This window comes from Marmota marmota, unplaced genomic scaffold (assembly GCF_001458135.2).
Source record: "Marmota marmota marmota unplaced genomic scaffold, marMar, whole genome shotgun sequence".
Classification (NCBI taxonomy): domain Eukaryota; kingdom Metazoa; phylum Chordata; class Mammalia; order Rodentia; family Sciuridae; genus Marmota; species Marmota marmota.
Genome location: NW_025999896.1, coordinates 705,126 through 720,523, shown reverse-complemented (window position 1 = coordinate 720,523; position 15,398 = coordinate 705,126). Strand labels below are relative to the sequence as shown.

Below are 15,398 nucleotides of genomic sequence, written 5' to 3'. Positions count from 1 at the left end.
GTCTGAGGCCATGAAATTGAACCTTGGTACCTATGTGACCATGATTAAGTCACTCAGTCTCTCAGAGCCTCATGCAACGTGGAAAGGATTGTGATGTTATGGTGAAGTACCTCTTGAGAGCATCTATAATATTTAATCTTCTGTTCCAAGACTCATGGAGGGTACAGGAGCATCAGGTTCTTCCTGGAGAAATACAAGGGACTAGAGACCCTCCCTCTTAGTCATCCTCGCACAAGAAAATCAGGGTATAAGAAGGAACTATGTCTCCCCTGGGGCTGAGGCCTAAACCTGGCCTGGCAAGAACTGGACTTCTGAGGAGCTAGGGCCATGGAGATAGGGAGTCTCTCTAGTGAAGGGCTATCTGGGGGTCTGGGGCCAGATTTGAGAGCGTCTCTGGACACTTAAGAAAATAGGATTGGCCAGGCAGTGGTGCATGCCATAATCCAAGCAGCTTGGGAGGCTGAGGCAGGATTATATTATCACAAGTTTCAAGCCAGCTTCAACAACTTAGTGAGGCCCTTAAGCAACTTAATGAGAACCTGTCTCAAAATAAAGATGTTATTGTTGACAGACAATATATGACAGAACCTGTCTCACTGTTCTTATGGCTCAGAGCCTCTGGGCTGGGAGGTGAGGGGTTCACAGGGTAAACATAGGCCTCTAGACCTAGCTCTGACTGCATCTCTATTTTGAGGGGCCTTCTCTCTACAGTGAGCTGGAAGTGGATAGTCTGGGAAAGTGGTTCCAGAATGTCCTGTGTCCAGGGATCCCAGAGTCTCTGGGTGGTTTGGAAGACTTGCCAGTTCTTGGAACCATTCCAGTGGCGAGAGCAGATTGCTGGGTACTAAAAAGGGCTGGGGATGTGGTTCACTGGTTAAGCAGCGCCCCTGGGTTCAATTCCCTGTACTAAAATAACAATAAGAAAAATAATAAAAATAGGGTAGAGGTAATTAGAAGCCTTGAAACCAAGGAGGGCCATGGAAAAGGCCAAGGACAGGGCTTGAGAGGACAAAAGGTGGATGAGGTTCTCCTGGGCTCTCTAAGGTCGTCTTACTAGGGAGATCATTCTCTTAACAACCAGGGCTTCTGGGTACCTTATAGGCTCTGCCTTCCACCCCCCCCCCACACACACACCACCACAAACCACCTCCTCTCTCCTTTTTATTTTTTTCCCCATCACTTCCCCGTCAGGGGACGATACACCCAGTCCTTTCCTGTCCCCTCTGCAGTGCTAGATCCAGAGGCCAAGGGATAGCAGTGGGACAAGGCCTCCACCTCTCGGGTCAGTTCTCGAAGCCGCCGCCTCACATCCCGGGCATCATACGCTACTCGGATTGAGGAGCGGCGCTGAGGGATATCGGGGACATTCGCTGGGCCCAGGAAGGGCGGCGAGGCAGGCTGGCACTGTTCTACCTCAGCCTCTGCACCTGCCCCACTGTTCTTATGGCTCAGAGCCTCTGGGCTGGGAGGTGGGGGGTTCACAGGGTATACATAGGCCTCTAGTCCCAGCTCTGACCGCATCTCTGTTTTGAGGGGCCTTCTCTCTACAGTGGGCTGGAAGCGGATAGTCTGGGGAAGTGGTTCCAGAATGTCCTGTGTCCAGGGATCCCAGAGTCTCTGGGTGGTTTGGAAGACTTGCCAGTCCTTGGAACCATCCCAGTGGCGAGAGCAGATTGCTGGGTACTGAGGTGGGGGCTTCTCATCATCAGTGTCAGGAGCCCAAGCTGCTGGGTTGTGGACTCGGCACAAAGGAGAGGCTCGCCGGCGATGTCGTCGTGTGGGTGGGGGGGTCACAGTCATTTTCACAGGGTCCATGGTGCATCGAAGATGGACTGCAGGGGAGCTCTCCTTCTTCGAGGGATGGGTCTGCTTCCCAGGTGAGGAGGAGTTAACAGCTTCTGTGAATCAGGGAGAGGGAGGCTGGTGGGGAGGCTTGCTCCTATAGTGAAGGGAGGCAAGGCCTGGGGAGAAAAGCTGCACCATTGTGGTGTCTCAGAGGGAAGAGCAGCAAGAGGCCAATTTAAGGCTGACAGACATACTTCTGTACCTTCTATGCCCCAACACCCAACCTTGTTTACCTTTTTCACAAATGATAAGGAATACCCGGTGTAAGATGATTCGGAGTCTGCTCCAGAGCTAGGTGTAGGAGGACATGGTGACCCCAGGCAGTTCCTTACCAGGTTTGCCCCCCAAGTTTGTTCCCTCCCACATGGCCCCCTCCTGACCAGGGTCACCATATTGATGATAATGTTAATGCAGATGATGAAACCCATCAGCAACAGGATGGAGTTGCCCACGTCCTGGCAGCTGTTGGGGTTATCTGAATCCCAGCCAGGCTGTGGCCACTCAGCCATGGCCATGGCGGTCCCTAGGGCCACCAGGGCCCTTAGGCCCCCAGCCCCTGTGCCCACAGTGTCAACTGGCCCACCTGCCTTACCCAAAGTGTCCTGAGGGTGAGCGGGTCACAATGATGCTGGGACTCTCTCTCACAATGTGCTAAGGCACTAGTCTCAGAGTCTCTGGCCCAGGGTTGAGCCTCAGCTTGAGCCCAGACATTGGCAGAGGCCAAATCTTTCATTTTTATGCCTCTCCTGCAGCCAGTCACCTGAATCAGCTCACTGGCTCTCTCCCCTGTTTGGCATCTGTCCTGAGGCCCCATCTCTCATTCTAGAACCACACCAGGCTCTGGTCTCAGATATAGACCTGAGACTCAGGCATAAGCCTAAGTCCTGATCTCTCCAGGCAATCCCAACTTCACAGAGCTATTCACTGAAGAGGTCTAGAGGTTTGGACTCCAAAGGCTTGTTTCAGAGCCCCCCACCCCAACATAAGAGCAGGCAAAACCAACAGTTAAACTTTTATATTTACAATATTCTCTTCATCTTTTGCCAGGTTTAAAAATGTGTACAGAACCGCAAAGGGTTGGGGTGGGGACATGGGACTGTCAGGGATTGTTCTGGAGAGAGGGGCTGGGCATTGGAGTCCGTGGCTGAATCATGGGGTCCCCCAGCCCCCCTCCCATGCCCTGGTTCTGGGGGCATCTGCCTACGGGGCTCAGGGCCCAGGTCGCTAGCATTTGGAGGGCATGGCTGTTCCAAGAGGAGCTAGACCAGGCAGGGGAAAGGGCCAGAAAAGAACTACGTTTCCATGGGTGGAGGTAGGAGAAGGGACAGTGAAGAGGCAATGTTCTGGGACTCACAACCAGGGATCCTGGACCTGGGTGCCAGTAGAAGATGGCATCCCACCCTTACTCAAGTTTGGCAGTAGCATCCCACAGAAAGCCATACAGCAGGCTGAGGATTCACCCTCCTCTATTGTTGTTCCATAAAACCCTTTCTTTTCTTGAAGCAGGGATTGAACTCAGGGGTGCTTACCACTAAGCAACATTTGTTTTATTTTAAATTTTGAGACAGGGTCTCACCAAGTTGCTTAGGGCCTTGCTAAGTTCTTAAGGCTGGTCTCAAACTTGCAATCCTCCTGCCTCAGCCTCCTCAGTTGCTCAGAATACAGGTGTGTGCCATTGTATCCAGCCCTTAAAACCCTTTCCTACATGGTTCTTTTCCTCAGAGGCACAAACCCAAGGACCTCTGGGCAGTAGCCTCACACATTTCCTTTCAAATTCTTCCTGCTGGTGTTTGAACAAGCCCTGTCCCCCATGGCCCCCTCCATCTGTTCCTCAGTGCAACTGACCTCATTCCCCAAGCTGTCCATGAAACCTTTTTCCCTGTTACCCACCCCCCCCCAAACACACACACATTGCTCTTTTCCTTTGGCCCTGGCAGCAAGGGGGAGGGGTAAAAGAAGGGTAGGGGAAAAGATTGGTCTGACCCTGAGATGGGGACAGCTTCAAACTGGGAGAAGGAGCTGGAGAATGGAGATCTGGGACAGAGAGGGAGGGGTGACACAGGAATCAGAGTGACAACAGGGGGGCTCCTTAGCTGCCACATCCCCCTACCCTGTATCCTACCTGCTCCCGTCGTCTTCTCTGCCCTAGCCTGGGACTGTGAAATCCTTGGCACATTTTGAGTCTTTCTCTCCTCCTCCAACCCACCTACCCAGTTTGGCACAGATGAGCAATGATCTGAGGACTGAAGGAAAGGCTGTCCTCAGGCCCCAGGAGGGCTTTGGTCAAACATGCATGGCCTCTGTGGGTGGCATACGCCACATTCCCTGTCTACCAACTCAGCATCTCTGAGAGAGGGAGGTCCCCAGCCTTTCCTCAGGGTTTGTACATCCCCCTCAGCTTAGGTTAATCTGAAGTCTGTTCCCACCTGCCATGTGAGGAGTGCTGGGCCTGAGGCTGGGGGGGATGCAGGGAAGTGCTGGGGAGAGAGGGACCCTCTGCCTGGGAAAACACACATCCACATGCAAGAACATGTTTCCACTCAGAGAAATGTATCCTGGACCNGGAGAAGGCATGAGGAAACAGGATTCTGGGGTACAAATCCCCGCAGAAATTCTTTGAGGGGGCCAACATGTGTCTAGGGCGGCAAAAAAAACCTCACCCTGCACATGGGAAAATACCCCCTCATGAAGAAAGCACACCTCCATGTGGGAAAAGACTTCCACATTTCCACACACTGAAGACTGGTGTCCCAGTGGAGGGCAAAAAACACCCGCCAATGTTCAAAGGCCCAGGTCCAGAGAAGAGAATGGGCCTCTTTGCATGGGAAAAACACGCATCTCAGTGGGGAATCCCATGTCCACCTTAACACTGTTCGATGATGTGTGACAACTCCACAGGAGAAAAGCCCGTTGCCAAGTCCTACTCCCTGCCTTGGAGTGGCCCAGGCTGGGGAGGGGTGGGGAGGGTGGCCTCCCCATGCCGCCCCCTATACCCGGGTGGTGGAGTGAGGATGGGGTAGCGTGTTGTTGTGGCTGGTAGCAGTGGAGGGCGGTGGGGGAAAGGGCCCAAAGGGATGGAGGGAAGGGGGTGGCGGGGGTGGTGGTGGCCCCAGGCCACTGGGCAGCAGGGTTAGGGCCCTGGGGGCCAAGAGAGGCACATCGTCCGGTGCCCGGCGCAGGGCCAGGGTGTAGTCGGGTGGACAGGCAGGGCGCAGGGCCTCAGCAGGGTCCGCCCCAACACCACCACCCTGCTTCAGCTGCAGTGACACCAGCTCCTCCTCTGGGGGCAGCTCCCGGCCAGCAGTGGGGAGCAGGGGACCCCCACCAGGCACACCAGAGCCTGAGCCTCCAGGTGGACTAAGCCGCCTGCATCGCAGTTCCTGCCGCCGGTCCCGCTTGTAGTAGAGAGCGGCAAAGGCCAGGATGTTGAGGAAGAGAAGGGAGGCGCCCACGGCCACAGTGACGCTTAGCTCTGTGGAGTAGTCTCGTGAGTCTCCAGGGAAGCGGTCATAGGCCCTTGGGCCTGGCTCAGGCTCAGGCTCGGGAGGCAAGGTTGCAGGTGGTGGGGGCCGGCGTGTGCCAGGGGCTCCAGGAGGCGGGCGGGGAGGCCAGCGTGTGGCATAGGGAGGCAAGCGAGTGGTGGTGGTGAAGAGCTCGGTGTGCAGATTGTGCAGGTGGGGCACAAGCTCCAGCCAGAAGGCCACCTTGTTGGCGCGGTAGTTGTCACGCACTCGTGGCTTCAAACCAATGTGTAGGTACTGCTTCTCTTTGCTGTTGAACTTGCTCCACACCACCTCTTCAAAGCGGTTGGGTTTGGTGTGGATGAACTTGGTGTCCTGTGGCACTGGCTGGTTGGGGTCACTGTGGGCATAGGAGGGCAAGGAAAGGAGGAGTGAGGGTGAGGCTCAGGCTCCAAGGAGGGTGGGGCTGCAGAGGGGAAGGAAGAGGAGAGAGATGCAGAGACAGGGAGACAACAAGAAATCCAGAGAAAAAGTCACAGAGGTAGAGACAATACACGGATGTGAAGAGACATAGAAATTGCCAGAGACAGGGCCAAAGAGACAAAAAGGATAAAGACAGATCACCAGAGACAGCCAGAGATGAGGTCAGAGGGACAGAGACAGACCAAGAGAGAGCCATAAGAGGCAGAAGCTGAGACCAAGAGAGACAGAAAGGGAGAGACAAAAATATATGAGAGACAGCCAGGGTAAAAGCTGCCAGCAGACAGAGACAGCATAAAGTAAACAGACCAAAGAAGGAAGAGGAGCCAGGTGCTATGGTGCATGCCTATAATCCCAGGTACTTGGGAGGCTGAGGCAGGATCGCAAATTCAAGGCCACCCTGGGCAATTTAGTGAGACCCTGGTTCAAAATGAAGTTTAAAAAGGGTTGTGGGAGGGGATATATATAGCTCAGCTGGTAGAGTGCTTGCCTTGTATGCACAAGGCCCTGGGTTCTAATCCCTGGCACCACTAAATAAATAAATAAAAAGATCTGGGGGTATAGTTAAATGGTAAAACACCTCTCTCTGGGTTTAATCCCCAGTAGCATGCAAAAAGCAAAAACAAGAAAAAATGTAAAGTTTTGGGGCTGGGGATGTGGCTCAAGTGGTAGCGCGCTCGCCTGGCATGCGTGCGGCCTGGGATCGATCCTCAGCACCACATATAAACAAAGATGTTGTGTCCGCCGAAAACTAAAAAAAAATAAATATTAAAAAAAAAGGGTTGTGGGAGCTGGGTGTGGTGATGCATGCCTATAATCCCAGCAACTTGGGAGGCTGAGGCAGGAGGACCCCAGGTTCGAAGCCCCCCTCAGCAACATATTGAGGCCCTAAGTAACTTACTGAGATCTTGTCTCAAAATAAAAAATAAAAAGGGCTGGTGATGTGGCTCAGTGGTTTAGTGCCCCAGAGTTCCATCTCCAGTACCAAAATAAATAAAATTTAAAAGTTGGGGATAGGGACTGAGGTTGTGGCTCATGGATACAGCGCTTGCTGCCTTGCACATGTGAGGCACTGGGTTTGATTCTCGGCACCACATAAAATAAGTAAGTAAAACAAAGGTACTGTGTCCATGTTCAACTATAAAAATTTTAAAAAATAAAAAAAATAAAAGTTGGGGATATAGTAGAGTGCTTGCCTAGTATCTCCTGATTTTGATCTCAGTATCATAAAGGAAGAGGAAAAACAAAAAGAGGACAGAGGGACAGAGGGAAAGGGAGAAATGTCAGTGGATTTCAGGAGAGTGGCAAGGCATAGAAACAGACAGATACAAACTCTTACATACTTAGACACAGACCACAGTGGTCACACAGAAGCAGAGCACAGAGTGGGGGCCGGAGGAGGCCAAGGGAGGAAGAAAGACAGATACCAAGCTAATGCTACCAACTGAGCCCACCCCCAGAAAGAACAGGGACCTCTCTGTCTAATTCTGCTGAATCTCTAACCCTCACCTCAGTGCCTGGTACAGATAAGGTGTTCAGCAGTGTCTGAATTGGTCTCACTTAAGCAAAGGACAGCAAGAGCAAGTACTTTCCTGGAGGAATGATGGCCATGTGAAGAAGGGAGGGAGGGAAGGACAGAGGACCAGCCAAGGATGGTGAGGATGCCTCAGCCTGCAGCGCGCCCCACCCAGCCCCACCAGCCCCTTTGGCCCTCACCCAGTCTTGGCGAAGTTGGTCCAGTAGGTCATAACAACTGCGCTGAGCATGACGTCATTCTTGGAGAAGTTGCAGGGGAAGAGGTCAGTGGCACCCACCATGGGCACACCAAAGACATAGGGCAGCTCATCTCCATGGGCTGCATCTGCCCACTCTGGCCGGCCCTCAGCCTGGCAATGATGGTAGAAGGTGTAAAAGTAGACAGGGGACTGGTAATCAGCGTGCAGCTTAGCAGTGGCCACAGCTGGGGCCACCCACTGGTGGTCAGTAAAGAGAGCCAGCAGGGTTTTTCGTCGCATCTCGCCATTGTCCCGGTCAGCCCAGTCTGTGTACATGAACTTGATGGTCTCCCGCAGCACATCCTTGCCTTCCGGGTAGCCATACAAGTTGTCCACGAAGTTGGAGACAGTGAAATCAAAGGCGCTGGCGGACACACCATCCTCACTCTCTGCAGAGTCCTCCACAAACTTGAGGCCCTCTCCCTGATTGACACCGATAAGCATGTCGTAGTTGAGGAATTCTCCCTGCTGCATGAGGATCTCAGGGTCATCGGGGACTACATCGCCGTCCACCACGGGCCCAAAGGCAATGTGGTAGCTAGGGAGAAGGGGGCAGGGTCTCATAACCTGCTCAGTGGCCTCGTCTTGCCCCATGGCCCTATAGGCCCACATGCAGGTACCCCCTGGAAAACCCTTCTCCCCTATTTGAAGACCTCCTAGAGTCTTTCAGGGCACTTGACTTCTCCAGAAGTCTTCCAGAAACATTTCATGGTACCCTGTGCTCACTTACTCTATTTGGCCACCTCCATTGAGGAAAGGCCGTTAAGAGGCCAGTAAAAGGGCCTGAAGCCCACCTCTCCTTGCCCAGTGGAATGCCCACAGGCACCTTTCACCTCAACCTCCTTGGAACCAGCAAGGAGAAGTGAAGGCCTGGACCTGGCCCTCTCCCACCCCCATACCGGGCAGGCTGCACATCCTGGTCCACCAACTCCCGAGAAGGCTTTCTGCGCAGACACTCCACAGCTTCGGCGCTGTCCTCCCGGTCACAGCCCACCTTGGCTGCCAGCAGACGCGTGTACTTGAGTGGCTGGTAGTTGACAGACCAGCTGGAGATGGCGGTACCACTCTGGGCAATGGCCTTCTGGAACAGTCCTGGCAGGAGAGCAAGATGACCTCAGGCTATGCCATAATAGCAAAAACCAGAAGGGGGATCAGGTAGGGTCAGAGCTATGGGAAGCAGGGCAGGCTGTGGTACCTTCTGAATGGTGGGAGAGGATCAGCAGGTTGACACAGGAGGCCCCTGCTCCAGACCCAAAGATGGTGATGCGCTCCGGATCACCCCCAAAGTGGGCAATATTTTCACTAAGCCAACGCAGGGCCTGGATCTGGTCCAGAAGCCCATAGTTGCCTTTTGCAGCCTGATCCCCAGTGCTGAGAAAACCTGAGGGTAGAAGAAGAAAAGGAGCTCCCTGGAGGTGTCACAACATCCATACCCCCTTTCCAGGCAGCTCAATCCAGCCCAAAAGCAATTTTGCTGGGTTTAGAGGAGCACTGCCCACCAGGCCTACCTCCCAGACCCCGCCCCCCCCAATTGACTGCCCACCCTCACCGAGCACCCCAAGACGGTAGTTGAGCGTGGCTACGATGACATTGCCATAGGCGGCCAGGACTGAGCCATCGAACATATTCCCGGTGCCCTCCATGTAGGAGCCTCCGTGCAGAAACAGCATGACAGGTTTCTTCCCAGAATCCCGGATATCTGCGTGAGGAGGGGGCAGCAGGTGGGCCAGGGGATTGGGGATAAGGACACAGTCAGACCAGAAGCAGCACTACCCAGCTCCCAGGTCTGCTAAGGACCATCCAGGAGCACAGGGGACTTGTCACTCCCATCCCTGGGGGGCAAGACCGGATTCCCCTCCCTCCCCCTACAGCTAGCCCTAGAGAAAGGTCCCTCACTACCCCTGGCCAGGCTGTCCCCAATCACTTTTCCAAATGTGGGGCAGACCTCCAAGAAGCCCAAGAGAGGCCAGGGGGTGGGAAGTGGCCCTCCTCAGGGCCTATGCTGGTTCCAGCAACCCCCTCCCCACGCGGCAAATCTCCTTCCTGCACCTGGAAAGAGTGCTCTCGGGCTGGAACTAGGGTTAGAAGTGCTGGGAGGGTCCTGCCATTTCCTCAGAGTCAGGCCTTGGGCCTCAAGCTCCACATGGCACCCTGGTCTGTGGGTGAGGGGGTGTCAGGCCCTAGGGTCCCTGGGGGCTTGGTCTCCTCCCCGCCCTAATTCCTTTCTAGGTCACCTCCCTAGTTACCATAGCAACCCCCAGCCTAATTACTGTGGCAGGAGGAGGCAGGGTGGGAAAGAGCCTGCCTAATGAAGCCAGGGTGCAGCTCTGAGTCTTAGACACCCATAAACTGGCCTGAGCCCTAGGTCCTGAACTAAACTTCTTTCTTGCCATCTCCCCAAAGGACCCCTTAATCGTTGCCACACACAGTATGCCCTTGAAACACTCAGGACAGGACTGAGAGGTGAGAAATTCCTGAAGAAAGTGGGAGTCTGAGAGGGCTTGCCAGGTCCTCAAGCTAGATAGTTCCCTCTTCTGCAGCTCCCCCCTGATCTGCATAGTGCCAAGGGCTGGGATCACCCCTGGCCCACAGGCCCTCCTGTGTCTTAGCACCTGCCATGCCTGACTTGCCTGGGTACTCCATCAACTGGAGCCAGGCCTAGGTCCCCACAGTTGGTCCCCAGCACCTCACCATCTTTCTCATCCTGGTAAAAACTAACTTTCTGACAGGTCAGTCTGCAGGTCACTAGGACATTCCCTGTCACTTGTACCAGCCAGCTTCCAGTCTCCTCTTAGGCTTTCTCTATAGTCTCTGGACTTCTTCAGCCAGAGCTCCCAGGTAGGCAGCTTCCTCTCTGTGTCCTCCCCAAATTCACTTCTCCCTTTTTTTTCTGACTTTCTAGTAGTTTCTCCTTCCCTTCAAGGTCCTGTTCTAAATGTCTTTGGTTCTCCCCAACCCTCCCTGTACCCTTTTCCCAGTGTGTGGGGAGGGGAGTCAGAAAGGGAAGGAGCAGGAAGAGGGGCTGGGGCAACAAGAATTCAAAACCAACAACAAAAAACAGGATCAAGAAAGAAGAAAGAAAGAAAAAAACAACAACCAAAAAGCAAGAAGCTCTTGGGGCAGATTCAACAAGAAAAGAAAAAACAACAACAACAACAAAAAAACTCCATTTTGGAAAAAAAGAAAAAAAGAAAAAAGTTCTTTGCATTTTTTTTTCAAAATTTTGTGGTGAAACTTCAAGATATTGGGCCCTGTTTTTCAAAAATTTCCAAATTCTTTGATTCACTTAGAATGTTTGCGTTTTCTGAGTCTGACAGGCTTTTAGAAATTGTAGCAGGTTCTTAATATTTCAATTGTGTCATCAATTTGCCAACTTAAAATTTTTTTCCAAATGTTATTTTGCTCCAAATTAAATTTTTTTTCCAAATATTACATTTCACAAGTTTCAAAGTAATCCAAATTTCTTTCAAAGTCTAAATATTTTATCCAATTCTTTGTTGTTTCTCTGACATTCCAATTTTTTTTTTCCACCTTATTTTTGCCATGGTTAGGTTTTCTAGTGGGTCCAACATTGTTCAAATTTCGTTTGAAGTTTTCATAATTCTTTTTTCTAATTATTAAAAATTTTTCTTTTCTTTTCTTTTTCATTTTTTTTTTTAGTTGGGAGAACAACTGAGGGGCCTTGAGGGCTGTGGGGACATTTAGTTAGGGGCAGGGCCATGAAAGTCCTCTTATAAGCAACCACATGCAGCAGCGGGATTTTTAAATCTACCTGTGTCTGGCGGATTGAGCGTCGCCTCGTCACGTTTTTTTGTGAGCGGACCTAAGACCGGGAACACAAAACAGAGAAAAAAGGACAATTTTGTGGGGAAAGATGGGGGTCGGGGGAGGTGGTGGATGGGGAGGGGAGGAGAGAAAGCAGAAAAGGGGAGGGTGAGGGGAGGCAGAAAAAATAAGCCAAAAAAAGCAAAATTTGTTTGCAAGAAAAAGAAACCAAGAAAAGAGAAAAACGTTTCTACAACCCAATTTTGTTCCCCTCCCCGGAAAAAGTCATGCCCCAAAGAAAAGGTGGGTTTTGGGGGGTGGGGTGCCTGCGTGGGCTGAGGCCTGTCTTAAGACATATTGACTTGGCTGGAAAGGATTTGGCTTGTTGGTGTGTTTGCTAATTGCTGGAAATGAAACGGATGTTAGAGTGGGGTGGGAGGGGAGAGGAAACCCCAGGAGACCAAGGCCAGCTTGCCACCCAGGCCACCTCTCACAAGGCCCCTTCAGGGCCAGCCAAGCACTGCCTGCTGCCCCACCCAGGCTGTAAAGAGGAGAGGCTGCGCAGAAAGGACTTTGTATCCTTCTGGACAGCTCTGGAGGGCAGAGGGCAGGATGGGGCTGGAGGGCAGCCCACCCTGCTGCTCACAGCCTTCAGAAGCCCTCTGCTCCCTACTGGAGGGCTATGGGAAGGTCAGATAAGGCTGCCCACCCTCCTACCCAGCCTCACCGGCCAGCATTTCTCTTCCATCCACACTCTGGCCTGGCTTCTCACCCCATCTCCTCAGTGTGGGCAAAGCAGGGAAAGGGGTCATCAGGTCTTGCCCTCCACTCCAACTCATCCCTCCACACTCCCACCAACCTCATCCCTTACCCAGGCCTCCTCTCCTCCCACCAAAGTTGAGAGCTTCCGACCAGGAACACCCCCAGCCCCTGCTCAATTGCCAAAAAGCCCTCCTCCCCACTTGAGGGATTCAGCCCACAATTAGGGAACAGGAAACATAGTGCCCTGAGCCACCTTAGCACCCAAGGTACCAGGGGCAGAGGGTACTGGGTGGCACAAGGTGTGCCCAGAATCAGGAAAAGGCCCCATACTAGGCTCAGAGATTAGCACCAGGCTTATTTCAGATTAGGGGATCAGTTAGGGGACAGCTAGAACCTAGAGGCCTCAGGGGGTTCCCCCGGGTGATTTTTTTTTTTCCTGGATAGATTGTGGAGTCTGCAAGGCCCAGGGTAGCTCTAGAAGATTTCTCCTTTACTGGCAATAATGGCCCCATGAGGACCTACTGGGAAAAGGGCCTCTTCTTTGAGAGAGGGTGTGGATGAGGATGAAGTCAGCAGGGCATGCATGCATGTGAGAATGAAGTGAGTGTGTGTGTGTGTGCTTGAGTCAACCTCTTCCTCCCAGAGCTGGTGTGAATATTCAGTGAGATCACCTGAATGTGTCAGGTTCCAAGCAGGTCTGCAATAAGCAATAGTTAAAAATATAGAAGGTGTGGGCATGGGTGTTGTGGGGCCAGGGGCCAAATCATTTGTGTGGAGGTGTTGAGGTAGACAGTCCAGTGGTGGAAAGTACTGAGTGTTTTACTGGGGGAAGAACATAGGGTAGAACCTATGTAAAAGTGTGGAAGTGGAGAGTCCACAAGCAGGAAGTGTTGAGATGGACAGTCTGGAGGTTTGGGGGTAAAGGACTCACAAGACATTGGGATAAGTGGTCCACGAGAGGGAGAGGAATGTGTAGTTTTCTTGTGAAGCATGGTTCCTTTTATTAAGAAACTGGGGAGGACATATGGAGTATGCGGGAGTAAATAAATGGTCTATAAGGGAATAGGGTGCTTAGATTTTTTTTTTTTCGGGTACTGGGGATTGAACCCAGGGGTTATATCCTTAGCCCCAGTTCTTTTTTGCTTTTTATTTTGAAACAGGGACTAAGTTGCCCAGGCTGGCCTTGAACTTGAAGTTCCTCCTGAGTGGCTGGGATGAGCCAACCTTGCTTGGCTAGGATACTTAGAATTTGGATGCATTAAAGTCAAAGTTTCTGTGCACTGTGTGTATAGGTTGTTGGGAGCATGGTTTACATGGAGAGGGGTAGTTAGGAGGTTAGGTACACAGATGGAATGAGGGATACAGGGTAGATTGTCTATATGGGTTGTGAGTGGGTTGTGAGTGGATATGAGTGGGTTGCGGTGCATGAGTTGTTCTATGATTGGCATGAGAGGATTCTGGATGCAGATGCAAGGTGTTTGAGTTGATCTGTACCATCCCTCAGGTGTTGTTACCATCTGAGGGATGCTACAGGTGATCTCTAGATAGGATGTATGGCAAACAATCTGTAAGAAGTGTTGAGGGTGTTGGAGACTGTGGCACAAGTAATCTGTTGGAGCACATTGTCCAGGTATGGGGTCACAGGGCTATAAGGTATATGTGTATGTTGCTAGGGCCCATGATCTCTATATATCTAGGGATACTGGGGAACACAGGCTGTGTGGGTGATGGGACACACAATTTCAAGGAAATGTTAGGCATGTGTACACTGTGAATACATTGGGAATTGGGATCTGTGGGGTGTTGAAGCAAATGGTGAATGTATATGATGGCTGGGAACATGCTCCGTGTATTGAGTAGTTGAGACTCAGTCTATTATGACATTTGAGGACATGATGTGAGTTACAGGTTCCTGAGTACCCAATGGCCTAGGTATTTGGTTGTTTAAAACAGCATGGAGAGGGCTCTGTGGAGGTATTGGCATGTCTTGGAGTATCATGATGGGGTGTCAGAAGGGTAATGTGGGGGCTCCTTGTGCTGATTGTCTGTTGGGATAGCTTGAATCTGCCAGTTACCCTCTATCATAGACAAGTGGGAAATTGTTCTGATTAATCCTGGTGTGCAGCAGGTTGGTGGGAGAATTGTCTGGGGGTGTATGCTGGAACTATAAGCAGTCCTGTAGTGGACAGGAATTCATTAACCTGAACAGTAGCTGGTCAGCTCCAGGAAGGAAGTTTGGGCTGTGTTGAGTGGAGGTGCCCTTGGCAAGAAGCTTTCCTTCAGGGATTCATAAGAATTTTTTATGAGACAGAAATCTCCCACAAGAAGGTGTGAGAGCCACTACCAGATCAGGTTAGGGACTATGGGGGCCACATGATAGAGGGATACCTCTTCAGGCTGCCTGGGGTGGGAAGGGTGAGTAGGAAGAGCCCACATTGTCCTTGAGGTGTAGTGTAGCTAAAGTAGGTATGCCAAGCCCAGGCCTAGAAGCAGCAGGTGAAGCAAGGCTGGAGGGGGCTCTGAGCAGGTGATGGATTGATTACTTGAACACCCAGTGGCTACATTGAGATTGGTGCCTGACTATGTGCCTCTTTGGGGAAAGGGTGGATGAGCCTAGCCTAGTGCCTGCTATCCTTACCATGGCTCTCCGAGGGCACAAAGAACTTCCAGGGTGGCTGTGTGTGGGATGATGCTGGAGCAACCTGGCAGGCACCCTTACTTCTCAGAGGGTGTGCAGAGGTATAGGGACATACTGCCCCTCACTGCCCCCACCAAGGCCCAGCTCAGGGGCTAGGAGGTGGGCCAGTGCCTGAGGGTCTGTGTGTGAGTGTTTGTGGGCTGTGTCCACGGGATCCCCGGCCTTGTGCCCGCGCCCTTACCGTCCTCAGTGGGCACGTAGAGGTTGAGATACAGGCAGTCCTCGCTCTGGTTCTGCACGTAGGTGGCGGCCGCCTCCAAGTTGTCGGTGAACCACACTGGCAGCATGATGGCCGGCAGCGCCCCGTGCAGGTTCTGCGGGCAGGCGGGCGGCAGGGTGGTGGCGTTGCGCACCCCGGGCCAGGAGGCGGGTGCCTCAGGAGGCTGGAATCGGCGGGCGCCCAGGGGCGGTGTAGCGTAGGGCACGCCCAAGAACTGCACGACCGGGCCCAGGATCTCGTTGTTGAGCTCGCGCCGCACACCGCGCACTCGCCCGTAGGCTGTGTTCACCACTGGGAAGCGCTCCTCCCCGAGGCTGCCAAGGCCCAGGCCCGGGCCGCCTGGGGGCCGCCGCCGGGCACCCCCCTCCCCCCGCGTCGCAGCCCCGCCAGCC

General features: G+C 52.7%; 2 protein-coding genes across 3 annotated transcripts; both read right to left on the bottom strand.

Annotated features, from left to right (window-relative positions):
* Positions 1-1,172: 1,172 nt before the first annotated feature.
* Positions 1,173-4,416, bottom strand: Spem1 (spermatid maturation 1). The gene is made up of 3 exons (XM_015504536.2): positions 2,226-4,416; positions 2,079-2,136; positions 1,173-1,898 (listed from the first exon to the last, which is right to left on the bottom strand). Exons 1-3 carry the CDS (start codon positions 2,358-2,360, stop codon positions 1,177-1,179), a joined length of 915 nt encoding a protein of 304 aa, XP_015360022.1. The 5' UTR covers positions 2,361-4,416; the 3' UTR covers positions 1,173-1,176.
* Positions 4,412-15,392, bottom strand: Nlgn2 (neuroligin 2). Of its 2 annotated transcripts, XM_015504411.2 has the most exons (7): positions 14,968-15,392; positions 11,334-11,384; positions 9,111-9,260; positions 8,757-8,942; positions 8,461-8,653; positions 7,503-8,099; positions 4,412-5,706 (listed from the first exon to the last, which is right to left on the bottom strand). In XM_015504411.2, the coding sequence occupies exons 1-7, from the start codon at positions 15,071-15,073 to the stop codon at positions 4,833-4,835; spliced, it is 2,157 nt and encodes a 718-aa protein (XP_015359897.1). In that variant the 5' UTR covers positions 15,074-15,392; the 3' UTR covers positions 4,412-4,832. The 2 variants fall into 2 exon arrangements, with proteins under 2 accessions (XP_015359897.1, XP_048653930.1); XM_048797973.1 differs by lacking the exon at positions 11,334-11,384.
* Between the last annotated feature and the right edge of the window lie 6 nt (positions 15,393-15,398).

Coding starts and splice junctions, on each gene's coding strand:
- Nlgn2 (XM_015504411.2), bottom strand. CDS start 15,073: ATGCTGCCAGTGTGGTTCACCGACAACTTGGAGGCGGCCGCCACCTAC. Junction 11,385..14,967: donor CTACGTGCCCACTGAGGACG/GTAAGGGCGCGG, acceptor TCCCGGTCTTAG/GTCCGCTCACAAAAAAACGT. Junction 9,261..11,333: donor GCTCAATCCGCCAGACACAG/GTAGATTTAAAA, acceptor CTCCTCACGCAG/ATATCCGGGATTCTGGGAAG.
- Spem1 (XM_015504536.2), bottom strand. CDS start 2,360: ATGGCCATGGCTGAGTGGCCACAGCCTGGCTGGGATTCAGATAACCCC. Junction 2,137..2,225: donor TCATCAATATGGTGACCCTG/GTCAGGAGGGGG, acceptor TCCTACACCTAG/CTCTGGAGCAGACTCCGAAT. Junction 1,899..2,078: donor CCTTATCATTTGTGAAAAAG/GTAAACAAGGTT, acceptor CCTGATTCACAG/AAGCTGTTAACTCCTCCTCA.